The sequence below is a fragment of the Saccopteryx leptura genome, chromosome 2, assembly GCF_036850995.1.
Source record: "Saccopteryx leptura isolate mSacLep1 chromosome 2, mSacLep1_pri_phased_curated, whole genome shotgun sequence".
Lineage (NCBI taxonomy): Eukaryota > Metazoa > Chordata > Mammalia > Chiroptera > Emballonuridae > Saccopteryx > Saccopteryx leptura.
Window position 1 is genome coordinate 229,885,535 of NC_089504.1, and position 24,485 is coordinate 229,910,019.

Here is a 24,485-nt window from a genome sequence, read left to right on the forward strand (position 1 = left end):
AACTTTATGCCACTAAAGTCAACAACCTAGAAGAAATGGATAAATTCCTAGAACAATACAACCTTCCTAGTCTGAGTCAAGAAGAAGCAGAAAGCCTAAACAGGCCTATTAGTAGAGAAGAAATAGAAAAAACCATTAAAAACCTCCCCAAAAATAAAAGTCCAGGCCCTGATGGCTATACCAGAGAATTTTATCAAACATTCAAAGAAGACTTGGTTCCTATTCTACTCAAAGTCTTCCAAAAAATTGAAGAAGAAGCAGTACTTCCAAACACATTTTATGAGGCCAACATAATCCTCATACCAAAACCAGGCAAGGATGGCACAAAAAAAGAAAACTACAGACCAATATCTCTAATGAATACAGATGCTAAAATACTAAACAAAATACTAGCAAATCGAATACAACAACATATTAAAAAAGATAATACATCATGATCAAGTGGGATTCATCCCAGAATCTCAAGGATGGCTCAACATACATAAAACGGTTAACGTAATACACCATATCAACAAAACAAAGAACAAAAACCACATGATCTTATCAATAGATGCAGAAAAGGCTTTCGATAAAATACAACACAATTTTATATTTAAGACTCTCAACAAAATGGGTATATAAGGAAAATATCTCAACATAATAAAGGCCATATATGATAAACCATCAGCTAACATCATATTAAATGGCACTAAACTGAAGGCTTTCCCCCTTAAATCAGGAACAAGACAGGGGTGTCCACTCTCTCCACTGTTATTTAATGTGGTACTAGTAGTTCTAGCCAGAGCAATCAGACAAGACAAAGAAATAAAAGGCATCCATATCAGAAAAGAAGAAGTAAAGGTATCACTTTTTGCAGATGATATGATCCTATACATTGAAAACCCCAAAGAATCCACAAAAAGACTACTAGAAACAATAAGCCAATACAGTAAGGTCGCAGGATACAAAATTAACATACAGAAGTCAATAGCCTTTCTATATGCCAACAATGAAACAATTGAGAATGAACTCAAAAGAATAATCCCCTTCACAATTGCAACAAAAAAAATAAAATACTTAGGAATAAACATAACAAAGAATGGAAAGGACTTATATAATGAAAACTATAAACCATTGTTAAGGGAAATCGAAAAAGATATAATGAGATGGAAGAATATACCTTGTTCTTGGTTAGGAAGAATAAATATAATCAAGATGGCCATATTACCCAAAGCAATATACAAATTTAATGCAATTCCCATCAAAATTCCAATGACATTTTTTAAAGAAATGGAGCAAAAAATCATCAGATTTATATGGAACTATTAAAAAAACCCGAATAGCAAAAGCAATCCTAAAGAAAAAGAATAAAGCTGGGGGCATTACAATACCTGACTTCAAACTATATTATAGGGCCACGACAATCAAAACAGCATGGTATTGGCAGAAAAATAGACACTCGGACCAATGGAACAGAATAGAAAACCCAGAAATAAAACCACATATATATAGTCAAATAATTTTTTGATAAAGGGGCCAAGAACACACAATGGAGAAGAGAGAGCCTCTTCAATAAATGGTGCTGGGAAAACTGGAAAGCCACATGCAAAAGAATGAAACTGGACTACAGTCTGTCCCCCTGTACTAGAATTAACTCAAAATGGATCAAAGATCTAAACATAAGACCTGAAACAATTAAGTGCATAGAAGAAGACATAGGTACTAAACTCATGGACCTGGGTTTTAAAGAGCATTTTATGAATTTGACTCCAATGGCAAGAGAAGTGAAGGCAAAAATTAATGAATGGGACTACATCAGACTAAGAAGTTTTTGCTCAGCAAGAGAAACTGATAACAAAATAAACAGACAGCCAACTAAATGTGAAATGATATTTTCAAACAACAGCTCAGATAAGGGCCTAATATCCAAAATATACAAAGAACTCATAAAACTCCAACAAACAAACAAACAATCCAATAAAAAAATGGGAAGAGGACATGAACAGACACTTCTCCCAGGAAGAAATACAAATGGCCAAGAGATATATGAAAAGATGCTCATCTTCATTAGTTATTAGAGAAATGCAAATCAAAACTGCAATGAGATACCACCTCACACTTGTTAGATTAGCTATTATTAACAAGACAGGTAATAACAAATGTTGGAAAGGCTGTGGAGAAAAAGGAACCCTCATCCACTGTTGGTGGGAATGTAAAGTAGTACAACCATTATGGAAGAAAGTATGGTGGTTCCTCAAAAAACTGAAAATAGAATTACCTTATGACCCAGCAATCCCTCTACTGGGTATATACCCCCAAAACTCAGAAACATTGATACATAAAGACACATGCAGCCCCATGTTCATTGCAGCATTGTTCACAGTGGCCAGGACATGGAAACAACCAAAAAGCCCGTCAATAGATTACTGGATAAAGAAGATGTGGCACATATACACTATGGAATACTACTCAGCCATAAAAAATGATGATATCGGATCATTTACAGCAAAATGGTGGGATCTTGATAACATGATACGAAGTGAAATAAGTAAATCAGAAAAAACCAGGAACTGCATTATTCCATACGTAGGTGGGACATGAAAGTGAAACTAAGAGACATTGATAAGAGTGTGGTGGTTATGGGGGGAGGGGGGAGAGGGAGAGGGAAAGGGGGAGGGGGAGGGGCACAAAGAAAACTAGATAGAAGGTGACAGAGGACAATCTGACTTTGGGTGATGGGTATGCAACATAAGTGAACGACAAGATAACCTGGAGTTGTTTGTTATCTTTGAATATATGTATCCTGATTTATTGATGTTGCCCCATTAAAAATAAAATTATTTTTAAAAATAAATAAATAAATAAAATAAACAGTAAATATAAAGATCAATGTAGCAAGCAAACAGGAATATTTATTTTAATATGAAGATTCAGAACCAATTGAGGAAAACAATATTTCAGTCACAATTATAGATAACAGTGATTTAAGAAGTAAACAGGCATTTTGCATTATACGCAAATCCAGATTCCAACTTGGTTACCTGTACAACCTCCACAAGTTACAAAAAATGTCAAGAGAATAAAATGCACTTTTGTAAGTTCACATTTAAAATTAAACTCACATCTTTATTCAATCATCTATTGTGGAACACTTCAGTTGTTTCCATGGCTTGGCCACTCTGATTTTAACCAACTTCACCCCAATACATTTCATTTAAAATGCTATTGAAAAAAAAATTAAATTTAGACTTACTTGCAATCTATGTGTTTGAAGAGTTAAATTGTTTTAGAAAAAAATTGTTTGCCAAGAACCAGCAAAAGCTGTAGCCCCATGGTCAAGGCACATATGAGAAAGCATTCAATGAACAACTAAGGTGTCGCAACAAAAACTGATAATTGATGCTTCTCATCTCTCTCTCTTCCTGTCTGTCCCTATCTGTCCCTCTCTCTGACTCTCTCTCTGTCTCTGAAAAAAAGAGAAAGAACCAGCAAATCTTGTAAACATTTTACATTTCAAAGAATTATCAGAAATTCATCACAATATTTTCACAGCTTAGAGCATGCTCTAATGAGCTTTAATAACAGTTGCATCCTTCTTGAATTTAAAGATTATTTGAAATCTTGTATTAGCAACAGTCACAAGCATTGGCTTTTATTATTATATTATTAAATATTTATATTAATTATATTATTATTTTTATATTATTAAATATAGTTTACTAGAATTATAAAATTTCAAGATAAAAAAATGCATTAAGGCCTGACCTGTGGTGGTGCAGTGGATAAAGCTTCGACCTGGAAATGCTGAGTTCGCCGGTTCGAAACCCTGGGCTTGCCTGATCAAGGCACATATGGGAGTTGATGCTTCCGCTCCTCCCCCCCTTCCCTCTCTCTGTCTCTCCTCTCTCTCTCTCTCTGTCTCTCCCTCTCCTCTCTAAAAATGAATAAATAAATTAAAAATCATGTTTAAAAAAATGCATTAAAAGATCCTGAGCAGGCTGTGGCACAGTGGATAGAGCAACAGACTGGGACACAGAGGACCCAGGTTCAAAATATCGAGGTCTCAGCTTGAGCACAGGTTCACCAGTTTGAGCACGGGGTTGCTGGCTTGAGTGTGGAATCATAAATGTGACCGCAAGGTCACTAGCTTGAGCCCAACATCACTGGCTTGAACCCAAGGTCGCGGGCTTGAGCAAGAAGTCACTTGCTCTGCTGTCAAGGCACATATGAGAAAGCAATCAATGAATAACTAAGGTGCAGCAATGAAGAATTGATGCTTCTCATCTCTCTCCCTTCCTGTATGTCTGTTCCTATTTGTCCCTTTCTCTGACTCTCTATCTCTGTAAAAAAAAAAAAAAAATTTTAATGCATTAAAAGAAAATTAATTGTATGATCAATCAGATATAAAATTAATAGTGTTATATTTATTGTATTACATAGTATGACACCATAAGTATTAATTTGTGATGTGTGAGTTTATGTTTTTATGTATCTTTACTCTCACTCTAATGCTTTGTAATAAAATATTTTAAAGGAAAAATCCCTGTATTACATTTAAGAGGTCTTTATTCCTTACGCTTCTCCTAAGGGGTCCCACATTACTTTCATGGGCCCACAAACTATGTCCCTGGCCCTACAAAGGGCAAACACATTCCAGCTGTCCAGCATAAGAGCTCCAGTGATGGGACCGGGCGGAGGCCTGCGGAGAAGCCTGTGTCAGCCTCACAGAACGCCACACTGTGACCTCATTGGTTCTTGGCATCATAACATAATACCAGTGTGTAGGTCTCGTTAAAGATTTCACATAACTGATGCTGTTGGACATGAGGTCCTTTCACAGAATCACAAGAAAAGCATTTCAGGAGTCTCACACCTCGGAGGTTGAGGCTTAGTGGTATGTTCTAATGTGGTAGAATAGAAGGCTGCCCCCCCCCCCCAGTTCCCAATGTCTAATCTCCGTCTGTCCTGTTATGGGAAAAGTCCAACCTTGTCTTCATCAGGCCCAGGAGGAAGACCAGTGTCCATAAATTCAGTGCATGGTTCCGTCCTTGTGTGTCCCCATCTGGCCAGCTTAGCTTCTGTTTTCCCAGGGGCGCTTTGGCTGGGGATGTACCCAGGTCCTCGCCTGGAGCCAGCATTTGAAGTCAACGTGGCCGCTATGGAGAGAGAGCACACAAATGAAGGGGTGAGAGCATTTTACCGGGCAACAGGAAGCTAGAGTACTCGAGCTCGTTTTTAACCTTTGTTTATACTATCTCTGGCTGGTAAGGACAAGCCACCCTTTCAAAATAACCAATCAACTTTGCAATCTTTGTAGGCTTGCATTGAATCCTCCCCCTAACCAACCCATAACCTCGATAGTCTAGGTTTCTGTGTCTCTTATCCAATTCAGTCCTTTCCCCAGGCTAGACAGATAGCCCTCTATGGACAATATCTTGGCTACCTCCCCCTGTGCCATTTTCATTCACTTCTACTTCTACTGGGCATGCGCTCAGCAGAGGCATTTCTCCTGCTGTTTTTATTCCTCCTTCTGTAATGATCCTTCCTTCCTACTTCAGGCCATAAGCAGGCTGAGGTTTTTGTTTCTCTTCCCCGTCTGTGTTGTGTCACTGTAACAACATCTTTGAACCAGATCATACGTGAATAGCTAGCGTCATCCTCAGGCTGGGGCCCAGAGATGAGCAGGAGCCCCGCATTGGCCGAGGCGTTTTTAGATCCAAAGAAACTGCTGGGGACCCCGGAGCCCTGGTGCTTATCTGAGTCTAAGTTGTAGTACAGGAGATACTGGAGAGGGCTCCCTGGCTTCTGCTGGAGCCAGTGTACAGTATAAATGCCCACACTGAAGCCACTGCTCAGGGTGCAGGTGAGTCTGGCTGATGCTCCAGGAGATGCAGAGAGGGAGGGCGGCTGAGTCAGCACAGGCTGGGACAGGGAACCTGCAGACACAGACACTTGTCAATGATGGGGAAGGACCAGGGAAAGTTTCTCAGGAGTTTCAGCATGAAAGGAATAAACTTGATCCTCAAGGCCTGTGCCCACCTGCGCAGTGAGAGAGGAGCACGAGGAGGAGAGGGGTCCAGGCCATGGTGCTCACAGCCCTGAGCCCACAGTGGGGCTGGGCTGCCCCAGGCCTCCTTTTCTTCTCCCCCCTCTGCCAGAGGAGGGGTTGTCCATGCAAATGTGTGTCCCTCAGTGACTGCCCAGCCCCTCCCTGAGCTCTGGTGCTGAGCTCAGCTCACAACCCACACTGAGGAGGATGGAGCTTGACTTCACCCCTCGGGAGAACCCTGGGAGGAAGCAGCTGCCGAGGCCGCAGAATGGTCTCTGTTCTGGGAACTTTATTAGGCCACAGACGACACAGCTGCTGAGTCCCCATCAGTGAGCACAGGGCCTAGCCCTCTGACCCAGGCTCCTATGCATGAATGGTCCTTAATGAGTAGCTACGGAGGGAAAACAGGGAAGTTCCACAGCATCCCCTGCTGATGGCAGGGCACTGACCTCCCCATGGCCAAAGCCCTGAGAGCCTAGCCGGTCTGGGCAGCTCAGCAGATCACTACCTCTAGTCTGTTCCCCAGACACGGTGATTCTGATACAGTGCAGTGATTACTGTCGTATCTCACTCCCAGGAGGAGGCCCCATCTGTGGGGGGTACAGAATGTACATAAATGACAAATTCATTAGTTTTCACCTCCATGTGTGATGATATTTCACCTAATATGTGATGATATTACAAAAGTAAATGCACAGTGACCTGTGATGTCACAGGCAAGGGGACCCTTCAATCTGGTCCCTGAAGAGCCAGAGAAAAAAATCAAGAGGGTGAGCAGAGGAGAGAAGAGGAGGGACAGAGTGGGGGGTGTTGTCAGTGACAGTCTGAAGTATTTGTGACCAACTTCTTTTTCTTAATTGATATATTTATTAAAACTTTAGATTAATGATCCTGTGATTAAGGGCTGTTGTGGTTGTGTGCTGGCTCCCATAAAACCTAACTAATCCTAAGGAGCTCTTCAACAAATATGGTCCAACAGAAGCAAGAAGGTCAATGGAAATGACTGACAAGACAGGCTCACTGCAGACATATTCCCTTATATAACTGATACTTGCTAGAAAATGGAGTTTGACATTACTTACAATTACACCAACATTCATGGAGGCTGAGTATCACAGGAATAAGGGTGTACCGAGACCATAAGAGGTCTTTTTCATATTTCCCAAATAGTTCCCTATTTTAGCTGTGAAGGTCAGTTACCACGACCAAACCTGTTCTTCACAAATAAAAAGTTGAATGTCTATTCAATCAAAGAGTCTCTTACATATTTCCAGGCCTATTCATTTGCAGAGTAGGGACTGTAACCAGGTTCTTCATATCCTGCGATCACAAATGGTGTCCCATCTTCACATGCTGTCCGGTTTCTTTAAGATAAAGCAGTCACGCTCGGCGGGGCTGCAAGGCTGAGGAAGTGCCCCACAGAGGAGAAGACATCCATGCACATCTTCCGTTTCATCTCCTTGGGCTCCAGCTTCAGCACAAGGCCCTTGGATCTGAACATCACAGCTCTGCCTCACCAGCTTCCAACCGCCACGCTCTGCTCTGGTGACCAACTTTTCCTAGGTTTCTTCAGAGGAAGAAATTGTATCTATGACCGGGGTGAATATTAACATACCAGATATGATGTATCATTAGTAACACAAGATTTACACTTCCAGCATTAATTAGTGTGTGACCAGGACTGTCTTGGTCATCATTTGTAGTTGCACACACAGTACTGGGAGATAATAGAAAATATATATTGTTCTCTGCTCGCGATTCTTGGCACAGACCTCCTGAAACCCTTGTAATTTCCTGGGTGATTTTCTGCTTGATTTTCATTCTAATGAAGTGACTCTGGGTGGGCTCCTGGATGGGGACTGGACACTGGAAAGACCAAGGCGTCAATAGAAACTTGGAAATTCGAACAGTCCCCTCATTTTCTTCAGCAAGGAGACGGCCTCAGGTGGAATTAACAAATTAATCTAGCAAATGAATTAAAACCAAGGAAAGGATCATGGTAACCTTCAATTCTGTGAAACCTGGGGACTTCCACTTGCATTTGGCACCTGCAGAGCACAAGTCTCTTTGGCCTGAGGCCTTAAACTGTGCGTCTGACCCTCCGAGCAGACAGTGTTAGAACTGAGTCATGTTGTAGGACAGCCAGCTGGAATAGCAGAGCATTGCTTGTTGTGAAGAAAGATCCTCATACATTTAGTACCAGGAGTGTCAGAAGTGATCTGTGTGAGTAGAAAAGAGACAAGAGTAGGAAAAAACTGAGATTTTTATTAGATAAATTTATTTTTGTTAAAATTTACTCCTGGCACTATGGGCAGTTAGTTGGGCTCTATTACCACATCAGTGTGTGTTCCCCTGGGACACCCAGGGCTGTCACCTGTCACAGTGTGTTACCCTTTCCCCCTATCATGGGTGTATCTTCCTGCAGAGGAGCCTCCCCTGCAGATGCCTCCATAAGAGCTTCTCACTTCGGTAAGGCTCAGAGCTTTAGTCTCTGGTCCAGGGGTTTTTGTCTCACTTCCTCGTCATCTGAGACACTGTGAGTAACTACCGCTGCTCCCATCACTATAAACTGTAGCACAGTAATAGTCTGCCTCGTCCTCAGGCTGGAGCCCAGAGATGAGCAGGAGCCCTGCATTGGCCGAGGCATCTTTGGATCCAGAGAAGCGACTGGGGACCCCGGTACCCTGGTGCTTTTCTGAGTCGGTGTGGTAGTACAGGAGATACCGGGGAGGGCTCCCTGGCTTCTGCTGGTACCAGAATATAGCATAGCTGCCAACACTGAAGCCACTGCTCAGGGTGCAGGTGAGTCTGGCTGATGCTCCAGGAGATGCAGAGAGGGAGGATGGCTGAGTCAGCACAAGCTGGGACAGGGAACCTGTGAATACAGATACTTGTCAGTGATGGGGAGGGACCAGGGAAAGTTTCTCAGGAGAGTGAGCATGAAAGGAATACACTTGAGAACTGAGGCCTGATCCTCAAAGCCTGTCCCCACCTGAGCAGTGAGAGAGGAGCACGAGGAGGAGAGGGGTCCAGGCCATGGTGCTCACAGCCCTGAGCCCACAGTGGGGCTGGGCTGCCCCAGGCCTCCTTTTCTTCTCCCCCCTCTACTAGAGGAGGGGCTGTCATGCAAATGTGTGTCCCTCAGTGACCACCCAGCCCCTCCCTGAGCCCTGGTGCTGAGAGCAGCTTACACCCCACACTAAGGAGGATGGAGGTGGCTTCACCCCTTGGCAGAACGCTGGGAGGAAGCACCTGCTGATACAACCCGAAGGTCCCTGCTCTAGGGGTTCTGCCAGGACAGAGAGGACACAGCTGCTGTATTTCAATCAGGGAGAACATGGCCCAGCCTGCAGCCCCAGCTCCACTGGTGAATTGTTCTCATTGAGAGCTGAGTGGGACATTACAGAAGTCCCACAGCGCCCCCTGCTGATCACAGAGCACACACCTCCCAATGGCCCTTAAACCCTGAAAGCCCAGATGATCTCTGCAGCTCACCAGGATCCTGTCTCTGTTTACACATCTGTTTGATTTGCAGTAACTATGATTCTGATACACTGTAAGTAATTTCTGTATCTTCTCTCTCCTAGAAATAGTCCTGTTCATTCAGATTTGTAAATATATGCATATATAAACACTTAAGTTGTCATCCTCAGCTCTCTTCCCTCCCGTATCCCACACACAGTAGATTCTCGGAAAAGTGAAATGGCTCACCTTTACCTCAGGCCAGGTGTCAGAGAACAGACCAGGGGGCAGATGATCTGTTTATCAATGTCATGCAAGGGCTTTTCAGGGGAACAATGTAAAATACACATGTTCCAAAAATAACAGTTCTGCAAAAATTGCCAAAGATTCACAATTGTTGGTAAGTTTTGTAAACACACTATTTGAATTAGTTAAGTTAGGAAAATTAACATTTGCCAGTGAACTGTGTAACATTTTCTTCTATAATTTGAAGTTAATTTTATCTCCAAGTATAATCTGCAACTTTATGCATAATTGTTTCATATATTTTTTATTAGGATTTTATCTTAAGTATTATACAATTTGCTTATGTTGTAATTTTATCACATTATTTTTTATTAGTTATTTTCAGTTTATTAGCAATATCAGTATATATTCTTTGGTCATACAGCATATGTGTTGATGCCTGAATATACCTGCGTAAAATCCCTATTTCATTGATGTGCCCAGTATGTACACTGCATAAACTGTAGAAATGCTTGCAGACTTCTAGAACTTTTAGCAATAATGTATGAGTGGGATCATCTGCTCCTGAATGCACTGTTTCCTCACAACATTCGGAGAGATCTTTCTTGTCTAAATAGGAGGGTTATTCAATGGCTGAAAATCCTTCAGTTGCTCCTGATTTTTTCTGCATAAAATCCAACACATTAGCCTACTAACTTGCCCTTTCATGGTCTGCCCCGCCCCTCAACACCCTCCTGGCAGCCCCGCCCCCTGCCCTCCCTCCTCCTCTGTTCTCAGAAACTCTGAGCTCTGTCTCTTCTGGGAGCTTCCTATCAGCTCTTCTTCTGGCTATTTGAAGGAGATGGGCTTCAACTTGAATTCATGATGGAAGGATGCATATTGTCAAATTTCAGCATTTGTTAAAAGAAGGGCAAACACATCATCATAGAGACAAATAGAGCTTCTAAACACATTTGTCATTGTGGACTTTTTTTTTTTACAGGGACAGCAAGAGAGTCAGAAAGAGGTAATAAACAGGCAGGAATGAAGAGAGATGAGAAGCATCAATCATCATTTTTTTGTTGCGACACCTTAGTTGTTCATTGATTGCTTTCTCATATGTGCCTTGACCGGGGCCTTCAGCAGACCGAGTAACCTTGGGTCCAAGCTGGTGAGCTTTCTGCTCAAGCCAGATGAGCCCGCGCTCAAGCTGGCAACCTCGGGGTCTCGAACCTGGGTTGTTCTGCATCCAGTTTGATGCTCTATCCACTGTGCCACCACCTGGTCAGGCCATTGTGAAATTTCTTGATGTTACACAAACAATAGAGAACTTCCCAGTGAAGTTCTTGCAGCCATAATCCAACCTCAGTCTTGGCCTATACGACTCGTCTTGTTCAATCCTCCAGTCACCTTCGCCTCTCACCGCACTTCCTAAATGATTGACAGTTACAAAAATCCCAAACACCGTATCATGTCATTTAGGTATGATTTAGCATATATACACACTTTTTATTTTTCCAAAACTCTCATACAGTGAAGAAATGAATTCCAACTACTCTCACATTGCTTGATTTCTGTCATGATTTCCCTAATGATTCGCTAAAGGAATTTTCTGATGGACAAAGTAAAACAAGTGCAGGGAATCTGAAGTTTTGCAGCTGTGGCTTTATGAAATGACTGTGTTTGGAATGATGTTGTTTAGAATGAAGTCCAGACCAGCACATACATTTGCAGATAATATTTTCTCACTATCCTTCATGTACTTTCCCTAGTACAGAATCATCTCTTCCATTAACACTGACCTTACTGTAGAAGGAATTAGCTACAACCAGAGAATATCACACCCAGACAAGGAGAAAAAAAGATTTATTTGTAGCCCGCAGAGCATGTGGGGCTGGTGCCACTAAAGACACGAGCTTCCTGAAGTCAGAGTTCTTACATCTTACATACCTTTACAGCTTTACCTTTCACTTGACGAAGGCCTGACTTCTAGGACTTCGTTGTTTGCAGACCTGAGTGACTTTTGCATCTCCAGGAGAGGAGGGGGTAAGAGAGGAGGCCAGAGGGTCTGTCCTGGACAATTATATTGCTCATTCTTCTTTCTGGTGCTGCAAGTTTGTTTCAGGGAACTGATAACAAGAAAGGACCACAACTGTGGTTTTATTTTTAAAATGTCTCTCAGTCCGCCCTTTCTCCCTCAATCCAAAACACTGAGGTCACTGGCTCGAGCGTAAGATCACAGAGACTACAGGATCCCTTTTTCTGCGTTCTCCTGGTTTCTCCTCTCTCATTACAAACCTATTATTCATCTTAGGATTTCCCACCAGAGTCCTTAGAGGGAGTTTGGGTTGAGGAGTGAATATTAAGTTTCAGAGATCACATGGTGGGTTCTTCAGAGGTGTATGTAACATCAGGTTGGCAATAGATTATCTCACAGACTCTCAGTTCACTGAAAAGTGAGAGGATGCTCATATGACTAAAGTGCACTAACAACAGTTGACTTACTCATCAAAGTTGTCTTTTTTCCTCAGAATTTATTCCACCAACTACCTGCTCCTAGTGGCTTCTTTTGTAACTACTTAAAGGTCAATTACCTCCTTCTTCATGGTTTCCACATGGACCAATGGAATTTAGTCCATTGTAGTAGACACTTTGCAGTCCTATAACCAATACTTTGCAGACAGATAATTAAGCCATCTAGAACTCAAGTTTATGACACTCTCCTGCTCCCTGGACCCTGAGGCCAAAGCTCTTTCTTAACAACTCCTCTAGAATGAACTCAGAATCTCATACTCAAAATGTTCAGAAAGTAAAAAATATTATTATTGTCAATCATTTGCCCTCACTTTATTAGATGCTTTATACCTTAGAAGACAATTTCAAACACAAAAATCCTCTTACATCACCTCTGTATTTAACCTGGGGACCTCCTGCTTTTGATTGGCACCTAAAGTGTGGGCAGACTTGTTGGAGTGAGCCCTTTATCTGTGGCTCTGACCATTCAGGCCGACCGTGTTAGAGTTGTGTATGCTCTAGGACATCCAACTGGAGTGGCAGAGAATTGCTTGTGATCAAGAAAGATCCTCATGCATTTGGTACCAGGAGTGTCAGAAGTGATCTGTGTGAGTAGAAAAAGGACACAAGAGTAGGAAAGAACTGAGATTTTTATTAGATAAATTTATTCTTGTTAAAATATACTGCTGGCACTGTGGGCAGTTAGTTAGGCTCTATTATCTTATCAGTATATGTGCTCCTGAGATGCCCGGAGCTGTCACTCATCACTGTGTGTTACCCTTTCTCCTGTCATGGGTGTATCTTCCTGCAGAGGAGTCTGCCCTACAGATGCCTCCATACATGCTTCTCTTTCAGTGAGACTCTGTTACAGTAATATAATGTTATAGTAATTAAATATATAGAAATATAGAAAAATATGGTAAATATATAGAAATAATTAGGATATAATATTAAAAGCAATTAAAGAAAGTATATAATGCTATGCAGTCTGGATAGGAATTATTCTAGTGAGTATAGATATGATAGGCAGACTCTGCCTTTCATGCAGGGCTCAGTCAGTGTGTGTGTGAAGTTATACATAGATAAGAAGTGGCTGGGTGTCATAACTCTGTAGGTTAACATTAACAAGAAGCTTCCCTAGGAACACCTTAAAAGTAGCTTGATGTGACATTTCAGTAGATTAACATAAAAAGGGCTCCCTGCTAGGAACTGCCAAAAAAGGGGGTTTGAGGTGATAATCCTGATTGTCACCTGTTAGAAGGCATAGACCAAAAAAAGTAGGAAAGTTAAGGGGCTCCCGTGATGTGTTAGTCACCCAGACTCCAACGTTGAACGTGGACTGTCACCATGCTGCTCTGACCAAGGACAACCAACAGGAGCACACCGACAGGGTCCCCTTAAGCTGTACCCAAGCACGCCAAAAGGATTTGTGAGTAATAAACTGCCTGTGTGATTCTTGCAACTAACTTGTGTGTCAGTCGTGTCTTCCTCTGGTGGCATTTGGTCTCGGCTCTGATAAGTAGACTCCTCATAGCCGCCTCAAGAGTAGTCTCAAAGAGGCTGCCAGCTCTGCTGATAAGCAGGAGTGTCCTACTGTGCAGGGAGGTAGAACCGGGATGCTTGACCAACTTAGACCTGGGGCTCTACAGGGACAGGTCAGAGCCCTAGTCTCTGGTCCAGGCTTTTTGTCTCACTTCCTCATCATCTGAGACACTGTGAGTAATTAACACTGCTCTCATCACTATGAAGTGTAGAACAGTAATAGTCCGCCTCGTCCTGAAGCTGCAGTCCAAGGATGAAGAGGAGCCCCGCATTGGCCGTGGAGTCTTTGGATCCAGAGAAGCAGCCAGAGACCGCAGAGCCCTGTTGTTTATCTGAGTCTGTGTTGTAGAATAAGAGATACCGGGGAGGGCTCCCTGGCTTCTGCTGGTACCAGAATATTGGATAGCTGCCAACACTGAAGCCACTGCTCAGGGTGCAGGTGAGTCTGGCTGATGCTCCAGGAGATGCAGAGATGGAGGGCGGCTGAGTCAGCACAGGCTGGGACAGGGAACCTGCAGACAAAGCAAATATCAGTGATGGGGAGGGACCAGGGGAAGTTTCTCAGGAGAGTGAGCATGAAGGGAATACACTTGAGAACTGAGGCCTGATCCTCAAAGCCTGTCCCCACCTGTGCAGTGAGAGAGGAGCACGAGGAGGAGAGGGGTCCAGGCCATGGTGCTCACAGCCCTGAGCCCACAGTGGGGCTGGGCTGCCCCAGGCCTCCTTTTCTTCTCCCTCCTCTGCCAGAGGAGGGGTTGTCCATGCAAATATGTGTCTCTCAGAGATCACCCCGCCCTTTCCTGAGCCCTGGTGCTGAGCTCAGCTCACATCCCACACTAAGGAGGATGGAGGTTGGCTTCATCCCTAGGGAGAACCCTGGAAGGAAGCACCTGCTGAAACAACACTAAGGTCTCTGCTGAGGGGACATTGCCAGGACAGAGAAGACACAGCTGCTGAATTACAATCAGAGAGAACATGGCCCAGCCTGCAGCCCCAGCTCCACTGGTCAATTGTTCTCACTGAGAGCTGAGTGGGGGCATTACAGAAGTCCCACAGCGCCCCCTGCTGATCACAGAGCACACACCTCCCAATGGCCCTAAACCCTGAAAGCCCAGATGATCTCTGCAGCTCACCAGGATCCTGTCTCTGTTTACACATCTGTTTGATTTGCAGTAACTATGATTCTGATACACTGTAAGTAATTTCTGTATCTTTTCTCTCTCAGAAATAGTCCTGTTCATTCAGATTTGTAAATATATGCATATATAAACACTTAAGTTGTCATCCTCAGCTCTCTTCCCTCCCGTATCCCACACACAGTAGATTCTCGGAAAAGTAAAATGGCTCAACTTTACCTCAGGCCAGGTGTCAGAGAACAGATCAGGGGGCAGATGATCTGTTTATCAATGTCATGCAAGGGCTTTTCAGGGGAACAATGTAAAATACACATGTTCCAAAAATAACAGTTCTGCAAAAATTGCCAAAGATTCACAATTGTTGGTAAGTTTTATAAACACGCTATTTGAATTAGTTTATGTTGGGAAAATTAATAGATTTTGTAGGTTTAACATTTGCCAGTGAACTGTGTAACATTTTCTTCTATAATTTGAAGTTAATTTTATCTCTAAGTATAATCTGCAACTTTATGCATAGTTGTATAACTGTGTCATAAAATTTTATTAGAATTTTATCCTAGACATTATACAATTTGCTTTTGTTGTAATTTCATCGCATTGTTTTTTATTAGTTCTTTTCAGTTTATTGGGAACAGTATATATTCTTAGGTCATACAGCATATGTGTGGATGCCTGGATACACCTGAGTAAAATCCCTATTTCTTCAATGTGCCTAGTATGTACACTGCATAAACTGTAGAAATGCTTGCAGACTTCTAGAACCTTTAGCAATAATGTAGGAGTGGGATCATCTCCTCTTTAAGGCACTGTGTCCTCCCAACATTCAGAGGGAACTTTCTTGTTCATATAGCAGGGTCATCCAATGCCTGAAAATCCCACAGTTGCTCCTAATTCTTCTTGCATAAAATCTAACACATTAGCCCACTAACATGCCCTTTCATTGCCCGCCCCACCCCTCCACAGCCTCCTGATAGCCCCGCCTCCCGCCCTCAATGCTCCAGCCTCCCTCCTGCTCTGTCCTCAGAAACCCTGAGCTCTCTCCCTACCATGACCTTCACATCAGGTCCTCTTCTGCCTGTTGGAAGGAGATGAAATTCAACTTGAATTCATGGTGTAAGTACACATGTTGTCAACTTTGAGCATTTTTTAAAATAAGAGCAGACACATCATCATAGATACCAATAGAATTTTTAAACACTGTTATCATTGTGGACTTTCCTGTTACAGAAACTATAGGGAGAATGCCTACAGTTGCCATGCAGCCATCATCCAACCTCAGTCATGGCCAATAGGACATGTCTCGTTCAATCCTCCAGCCATTGTCACCTCTCATCCCACTTCCTCAGTGAATGAAAGTCACAAAAATCCCAAACTCCATGTCACATCATTCAGGTAAGATTTAACACACACACACACACACACACACACACACACACACACACATGTGCACACACACACACTCTCTCTCTCTCTCTCTCTCTCTCTTATTATTCCAGATCACTTGTATATTGAAGATAGGGATTTCATCTGCCCTCACATAAAGTGATTGATGTTTTAATGTCTTTAATGATTAGCTACAGTAATTGTTCTGATGAAAACAGTAAACCAAGTGCAAGGAATATCAAGTTTTGCAGCTGTGCAGGTCATGGTAAGCTGCATTTGTTTAGAATAGAGTCCAGACCAGCACATACGTTTTCATATACTGATTTCCCAGCATCCTCCATGCACTCTCCCCGGCACAGAATCATCTCTTCTGTTAACACAGAGTTTTCAAACCCATTACTCTTCCTTTATGAGATTTCCCACAGGTATTTTTAGTTTGGGGATTTGAATATGGAAATTCAGTGATCACATGCCACCATTTTTGAGATCTGCATGTAACATCATTTAACAACTGCTTATCCTACAGACTCTTAGTTCACTGAAAAGTGAGTAGATATTCTTACCACTAACTTGCACTTAGAAGTTACTTTTTTCATTTCATTTCATTAAATGTAATATGGTGACATTGGTTAATAAGATAGGCAATGATGACTGTCATTTAACTGACTTGGGCCCACCTCTATATAATCTTCCTTTGCATTTTCTACGTAGACCATTCTTTCACTTTATAATAAGGACAGCTGTATCCTTCTCTATTAAGACTTTAGGCCAGGGGTCCCCAAACTTTTTACACAGGGGGCCAGTTCACTGTTCCTCAGACTGTTGGAGGGCTAGACTATAAAAAAACTATGAACAAATCCCTATGCACACTGCACATATTTTAAAGTAAAAAAACAAAATGGGAACAAATACAATATTTAAAATAAAGAACAAGTAAATTTAAATCAACAAATTGACCAGTATTTCAATGGGAACTATGGGCTTGCTTTTGGCTAATGAGATGGTCAATGTGCTCCTCTCTCTGACCACCAATGAAAGAGGTGCCCTTTCCGGAAGTGCGGCGAGGGCCAGATAAATGGCCTTAGGGGACCGCAGGCGGCCCACGGGCTGTAGATTGGGGACCCCTGCTTTAGGCCATCCACTTATTTTCTTGCGTTCGGTTCTGTCTCAAACCTCCCAGCCTGTATTGAATTAGCAGTAGTGAGTCCAGATGTGCTGGCCATGTGTGTCACCCCAGGGAAAGCAGTTTTCAGTTGTTCACCTTTATGTACAGGGGTATTGACTTCTGCCACATGCTTTTTTTAATTAAATTATAAGATGTTATGACTTTTCTTAGTGAGTCTGTTGATGACACTGACTGACACTCAATAGGGCACCAGCCTTACACCCCTGCAATTAATCTCATTTGGATCTTGTGTATACATTTATGCCTATTACTGAATATTATTTTCTAATTATGTCTTCAGTGTTTATGTCTTTATTTGTGAGTAATATGTCTTTATTTGTGAATAATACCTTGTTTTATTTCCTTCCTTGTCTTTGTATCATGAACTTGTTGGCACCAGATAAATTCAACAAATTTAGGATGCATCATTATCTAAACCAGCGGTTCTCAACCTGTGGGTCGCGACCCCAACGGGGTCGCCTAAAGTCATCGGAAAATACATAATGCATATCAGGTATTTACATTCCGAATCATAACTGTAGCAAAATTATAGTTATGAAGTAGCCACCAAAATTATTTTTTGGTTTGGGGTCACCACAACATGAGGAACTGTATTGCGGAGTCACGGCATTATAAAGGTTGAGAACCACTGATCTAAACCAAATTGAGTGTTTCTATCCACAAATAAGAAATACTTTTTTATGCATTCAAGGTTTTTTTTTTCCTCTTGCAATGATTTATAGCTTTCCCGGTACAAGACTTTATTTGTCTCAGATTTATCTTTTAGTATTTCATGATTATATAATGATGAATAGTGAATGGTCTAGTTCTGTTTTTTAGATGTCACTGATTGATTGCTTCTATAGAGAATGCTATTTATTCTACATGTTGGTTTTGTCACCTGAAGTCAAAATTGAGGCACTTAAACTAGTAGCATCTGTGAGTCACAAGCTAATCTGCAATCATCTCTTTGGCTCCTTTGACATCTCTGTTGAATCATTTTAAACTCTGAACAGGCAAGTCTTGCCTTTGAAAACATGACCAAGGTGAGAATATGATAGTAATCTAGAATTTAACTGAAGGAAATAATATGACAATGAGCTCTAATGGGTTCAAAGATATCCTGTTTTGTTGAACATCTTTCAGGAGAACTCTTCAGTTCCTGAGCCCCCAAAGCGGTCAGTGCCCCAGGACTGGAGGCTGGAGAGAGGAGTCGACTGCACCGTGTGAGCATTAGCACTGTCCTGGCACATATTATAGTCATAGTCAGCCCATCCACAGTGGAGACCAGAGGCATTCAGAACACCTGACTTAGTCAAGGCAGCTCTGGATCAAGAGAAATGGTCAGGGACCAGAACTCTGGTGCTTATCTCAGTGTGAGTATGACCTCAGGAGACACAAGTGAGGGCTCCTTGCCTTCTTTTGCTACCAGTATACACTTTTTGTACCAAAAATTATTTCACTGCTCAGGGTGCAGGTGAGTCTGGCTGATACTCCAGGAGATGCAGAGAGGGAGGGAGGCTGAGTCCGCACAGGCTGGGACAGGGAACCAGCAGACACAGATGCTCACTGGTGATGGGGGTAAGCTGCTTGGATCTTCTGTCTGGGCCAAAGGGGCTGACACAGGCTGGGAGGGGAAAGGTTGTCTTTCACCTCCAAGAATTGTCCCTACCTGTGCAGTGAGAGAGGAGCATGAGGAAGACAGGAGTCCAGGACACAGTGCCCACAGCCCTGCTGTGGAACTCTGTGTCACAGGCCTCTTACATCTTCTTCACTGGCCTGAAAGAGGTAGGGCTTCTCACATGCTCCTCATCCACCTATTGTTCTGTCTGATATCTGGGACCCACACAGACATGCAGACTCAAAGAGCAAGTGACCTTGTCATGGGTTTATTCATCTTTGTGTCTCACAGTTGGAAAATACTACCTAAGAAAATAATAAGGATAGATATGATAGACTTTATATGCATTGTGTAAACTTTCAAAATGTTAACTGCGCAGGAAGATTTACCAAAAATTATACTTCACTCTGCTTAAGAGGATATTCCACAGACTGGGTCACACTCTCTGACTTCGTGTGAGTGTGTGTGTAACTGTCCTGTCCAAGAGACAGGAACGCAGAAGCACAGAGAGATGACACATCTTGTCTCTACCCAGCTAAATGGCATAAACAGGACTGAAAGTCAAAGGAGTCCTATTAGCTGAGAAAATATACTTTTAACCGAGTGGTTCTCATACTGGGGTGACATGGCCCCCCCTAAGAGGATATTCGGAAATATCTGGAAATCTTTTCTATAGTCATAACTTAAAGAACTGGGTGCTACAGGCATCATTTATGCAGAATCCAAAAAATGCTTCTAAATGTCCCACGTGTACAGAACAGCGCCCTCCACAGGCAGTGCTCTGATCTCCAATGCGCAGAGGGTCAGAAACTCTGTTCTGATCTAAATTGCCTCCATGAGTGCAAAGGAAATAAGCAATTATTATCAAGACATGGGGGAAATCCAAAAACAAAACAGAGGGACTCAGAAACCTACAGTCTCAAAGCAATAACACAACAACTGCAGGAGACAGAAAGGAGCACCCTTCCATGATGGGGACAGTGAGGGCAGACCCAGGACCGGGAGGCTCTGGGGTGTTTTGGTCACACTTCCCCATGAGTCTGGAGCACTGTGTGATAATAGCTGCTATCACTAGACTGACAGTAGTAGTCGGCCTCGTCCTTGGGCTGCAGCCCAGAGATGGTCAGGGAGGCGGCATTGGAGGAGCTGTCGGTGGACCCAAAGAACCGATCCAGAACCCCAGAGAGTCTCTTGTCATCACTGTAGATCATGCTGGTGGGGGCACCGCCCAGGTGCTGCTGGTACCAGTACATATATCTGTCCCCAATGTTGCCGCTGCTGCGGGTGCAAGAGATGGTGTCCTTCTGTCCAGGAGACCCCAACACAGAGTGGGGCTGAGTCAGCACAAACTGGGCCCAGGACCCTGCAAGGAGGGAGCAACACAGAGATCAGGGAGGACAGAACAGACCCCTTTCCCAGGGTGGGGGGAGAGGTCATCCTCCCAGGTGACAAACAGATGCCCTTCCAGAATTCCCTACAGGCTCCACCTGTACAGTGAGCCAGGAGGGCGAGGAGGAGTGGAGCCCAATCCATGGTGCAGACGCCCCAGACTCTGCTTCCTGATGCCACAGCCAGGCCTGAGCCTTTATACTTTTTTTTTAAGAGACAGAGAGAGAGTCAGAGAGAGAGAGATAGGACAGGCAAGAACAGAGAGAGATGAGAAGCATCAATCATCAGTTTTTCGTTGCGACACCTTAGTTGTTCATTGATTGCTTTCTCATATGTGACTTTACCTTGGGGCTACAGCAGACCGAGTAACCCCTTGCTTGAGCCAGCAACCTTGGGTCCAAGCTGGTGAGCCTTGCTCAAACCAGATGAGCCCGACTCAAGCTGGCGACCTCGGGGTCTCGAACCTGGGTCCTCTGCATCCCAGTCTTACGTTCTATCCACTGCACCACTGCCTAGTCAGAGAGCCTTTACACTTCTTATATGTCCCCCTGACATAGGGGCTGCGAAGTCTATGCAAATCTTCCTCTTTTTGGAGACTGTACAAGCTCCACCTTCTACCTAAGCCATGTCTCCAGGTGAGAGAATGAGTGTGTAGGAATAGGCTAAAGCCGGAAGATGATACAGGAAACATACAAGAGGCAAGGAGAGGATTCAAAGCTAAGGAACTGGGGAGCACGCGCACCCTCTGGTAAATACTGGAGACATAACGCCTCAGGCGGACACACTCTTGAGAACAAGCACTACACAGTAACCTCCCTGATCTTATACCTGTCACAGTTCCAGCTTTTTAGATTGGCTACTTTCACTTAGAAATATACGTGTTCAGTTTCTCCGTGTCCTTCAGCAGCATGACAAATCACTGGGGAACAATTATTTTTTCATTTTCTGTTGCATGAGGTTTTAGAGATTTTTCTATATATGTCTGCATCGCTGATTCCAAATCTGAAATCTGTTTTTTAATGCATGCTCTACTTTGTATGCAATTTTAATTTGTTTTTGTTACAGTTAATGGCATGCATTGGTTTTTAAATTGGAGTTAAGGCGCAACAACTCTTGGATTGAACATAACCACAAGGCAATTAATGTTTTACAAACATCATTTTAACATAATTGTAATTGTTTTTAAATGTAAAAAATTATTATCTGATAAAAAAAACACCCTCTTATTTTGTTTTAAGATTGAATCATAGCTTCTTCAAGTAAGCGTAATGTAAGAATAGTCCTGACACCTTCTGTTATATATGTGGCTGTTACACACTTCAACGTCAAAGGCACAGTATTTCATCATTTGTGACACATGTATATATTGCCTATTTTCAAGTTCCACTTGGCAATCAAGACAAGAATTGGGCTCCTCATATTGTGTGTCATAATTGTGAAGAAATACTTCATGACTGGAAAAAGGAAAATGCAAAGGAATGCCTTTTGGTATTTCCATGGTTTGGCATGAACCTAAGGACCACAGCAGTGACTGTTATTCTGTCTGACCCTAATATTCCTTCAGCAATACAACCTATCCCACACTCTGAGACACTCTTGTTTCCAGATTTCAATGGTTGTATTTCTTCTAAGGATGAAGAAAGTGAACATGGTGATCAAGTGTATTTTGATAAGATGCATGAGGAAATGGTTGTAAAATCGGAAGGGTCTTCTTCTGATGCCAAGCAGTCATTAACCCCTCAGCAATTTAGCCAACCCAAATTGAATGACTCAGTAAGAATGACATAAAAATAGTCCTCGACTTTCTGAAGTATGAGGAGCGTAACTGGATCATTTGTGTGAATCTTAAAATGGTAAATTTCCTGCTAGGACAACAGAGAGGTTTCACGAAGTATCTTTGCTTTCTGTGTTTGTGGGACAGCCGAGCTCGGAAGAAACACTGAACACAGAAAGAGTGGCCAAAACGTGAAGCTCTGGAAGTAGGGATGCAAAATATTGTGAATGAACCTGAAGTTAATTGAGACAGGATCATCATTCCCCCACTTCACATCAATCTTGGCTCAATGAAGCAGTTTGTTCAGGCTTTGAATAGATAAAGTGAATGCTTTCAACATATCATTTCTGCTTTTCCTGCCTTGTCTGTCGAGAAGATAAAAACAGGTGTATTTGATGGACCTCAAATTTGAACCCTCATACATGACGAAGAATTTTCCAGGAAGATGAATAAGGAGGAGAAAGCAGCATGGCAGTCTTTTGTAGCAGTTACAAAGAACTTCCTTGGCAACAAAAAAGCAGAAAACTATGAACTTCTGGTTCAAAGGATGCTGTTGGCTTTCCGCGACATTGGATGTAACACGAACGTTAAGATTCACTTCCTGCAGGGAGAGACAAGATGGCGCTGGAGTAGGCGGACGTACCAGCATCTACCTCCCAGAACCAAAGTGGATTACAAACTAATTTTATGAACTATCAGCTGGAAAAACCAACTCTGGACTAAACTAAAAGGACTCTTCAACCAAGGAACGCTGAACAAGCCACACAGAGACTGGTAGGAAAAGCGGAAACGCGGAGAGGGTTGCCCAGCTCCTCGGAGCGAACGGCAGCAGGGAGAGACTCGCGTGGTGGGAAGTGAGTTTAGCAGAGGGGAAAGGGTCCAGAGCCCCAGGAACAAAGCCCCAGCCTGCAGCCCCAGAGCCCAGAAGAAGCGTAAGGACAGTATTTAGCCAGAAACAAGTCAGGATACTGTTTGTGAGGGAGTCTGATTTCTCAGACCCAGGATCCTTCTTAAAGGGACCACGCAGAACATCTCTCTCACAAACACTCACCCGGGGCTCCTGGAGACGGAGGGAGAGGGGAGAGAACCACAGTAACAGGAAGAGAGTGTAATCTAGGAGGCACAGGGAGAAACATTTTGGGAGATAGCCACCCTAACCCCTGGGATGAGTCACTCCCCAAAGCTGAAGTGAATATTTCCCCCGGAAACAGCAATACCAGCAAAGGGAAGCAGGAGAGCAGCCAAACAAGCTCCCCCGCAGCATTCAGAGCAGAGTCGCATAGAAGGAGGGAGCTTTAGGGTCTACAGTAGTGAGTCTTAGGGTCCAAGCTGCAACGCCCCCACCCACGCGGCTGAGGGTGAGCCGGAGGGCGGGCGGCAGCGGGAGACAAAAGCGCGGTTCTGCTGGCAGGGTTGGAAGCTGGCTGGCCACCACTGGGCTCAGGTGTGAGCTCAATCTTGCCCGGCTAGGGAGAAGGGGGCATGCAAAAGCGGCCAAGCTCAGCTGCCGGCAGCCTGTAATCCAGCCTCGGGAGAAGGGCGGGAAACCCGGAAAGGGTAGAAACCAGCCCCGGAGCAAGGGCAGAGGAGCACATCCCTGCCCCGCCCGTGCAACCCAGGCTTGCGGTCTGACTTGGTAGCCGGCTCCTCCCGCGGGGGTGGAGCCAAAAGCCCAGAAGAGGCGGAGTTCCACTACGGAGCTGAGCTTGGGCACGCAGCCCTGCCTGGTGGTAGAGCCAAAGCTAGCAGCTGTTCCTTGAGTGGGATCATCCGGCAAAGGCAGGGCGAAAGCTCGGAAACAGGCGGAGACCCACAGCTGAGCAAAGGTGCTCGCCAGTGCCCTCAGGACCGAGCATAATGTCACACACGGGGGCGGGGCAAAGGCCAAGGCCACCAACCCTTGTGCACCCGAGCACGTGATCACAGCCACTCCCGTGAAGAGAAAATGCGGAGGCAGAGAAATACAACACAAATAAACCAAGAGAAATCCCCAGAAAAGGACCTAAGTGAATCAGATATAACCAAATTACCAGATGCAGAGTTTAAAATAACGATTGTTAGGATGCTCAAAGATATCAAAACAACCATAGATGGCCATTACGAAAACCTAAATAAAGAGATAACAAATATAAAAAAGGAGATTGAAATAATAAAAAAGAATCAGACAGAAATGACAAATACAATATCTGAAATAAAGAATACAATGGAAGGAATTAAAAGCAGGATGGATGAAGCAGAGAATCAAA

At 43.4% G+C, this 24,485-nt stretch overlaps 1 pseudogene and 1 gene segment (V, D, J or C); both read right to left on the bottom strand.

Annotated features, from left to right (window-relative positions):
• Nucleotides 1–7,374: 7,374 nt before the first annotated feature.
• On the bottom strand, nucleotides 7,375–7,529 carry LOC136393338 (mitochondrial import receptor subunit TOM5 homolog; annotated as a pseudogene).
• Nucleotides 7,530–20,098: 12,569 nt separating this feature from the next.
• On the bottom strand, nucleotides 20,099–20,633 carry LOC136393968 (immunoglobulin lambda variable 6-57-like). The segment is given in 2 exon segments: nucleotides 20,099–20,439; nucleotides 20,564–20,633. Coding segments are annotated over 2 exon segments (387 nt in total).
• Nucleotides 20,634–24,485: the final 3,852 nt, after the last annotated feature.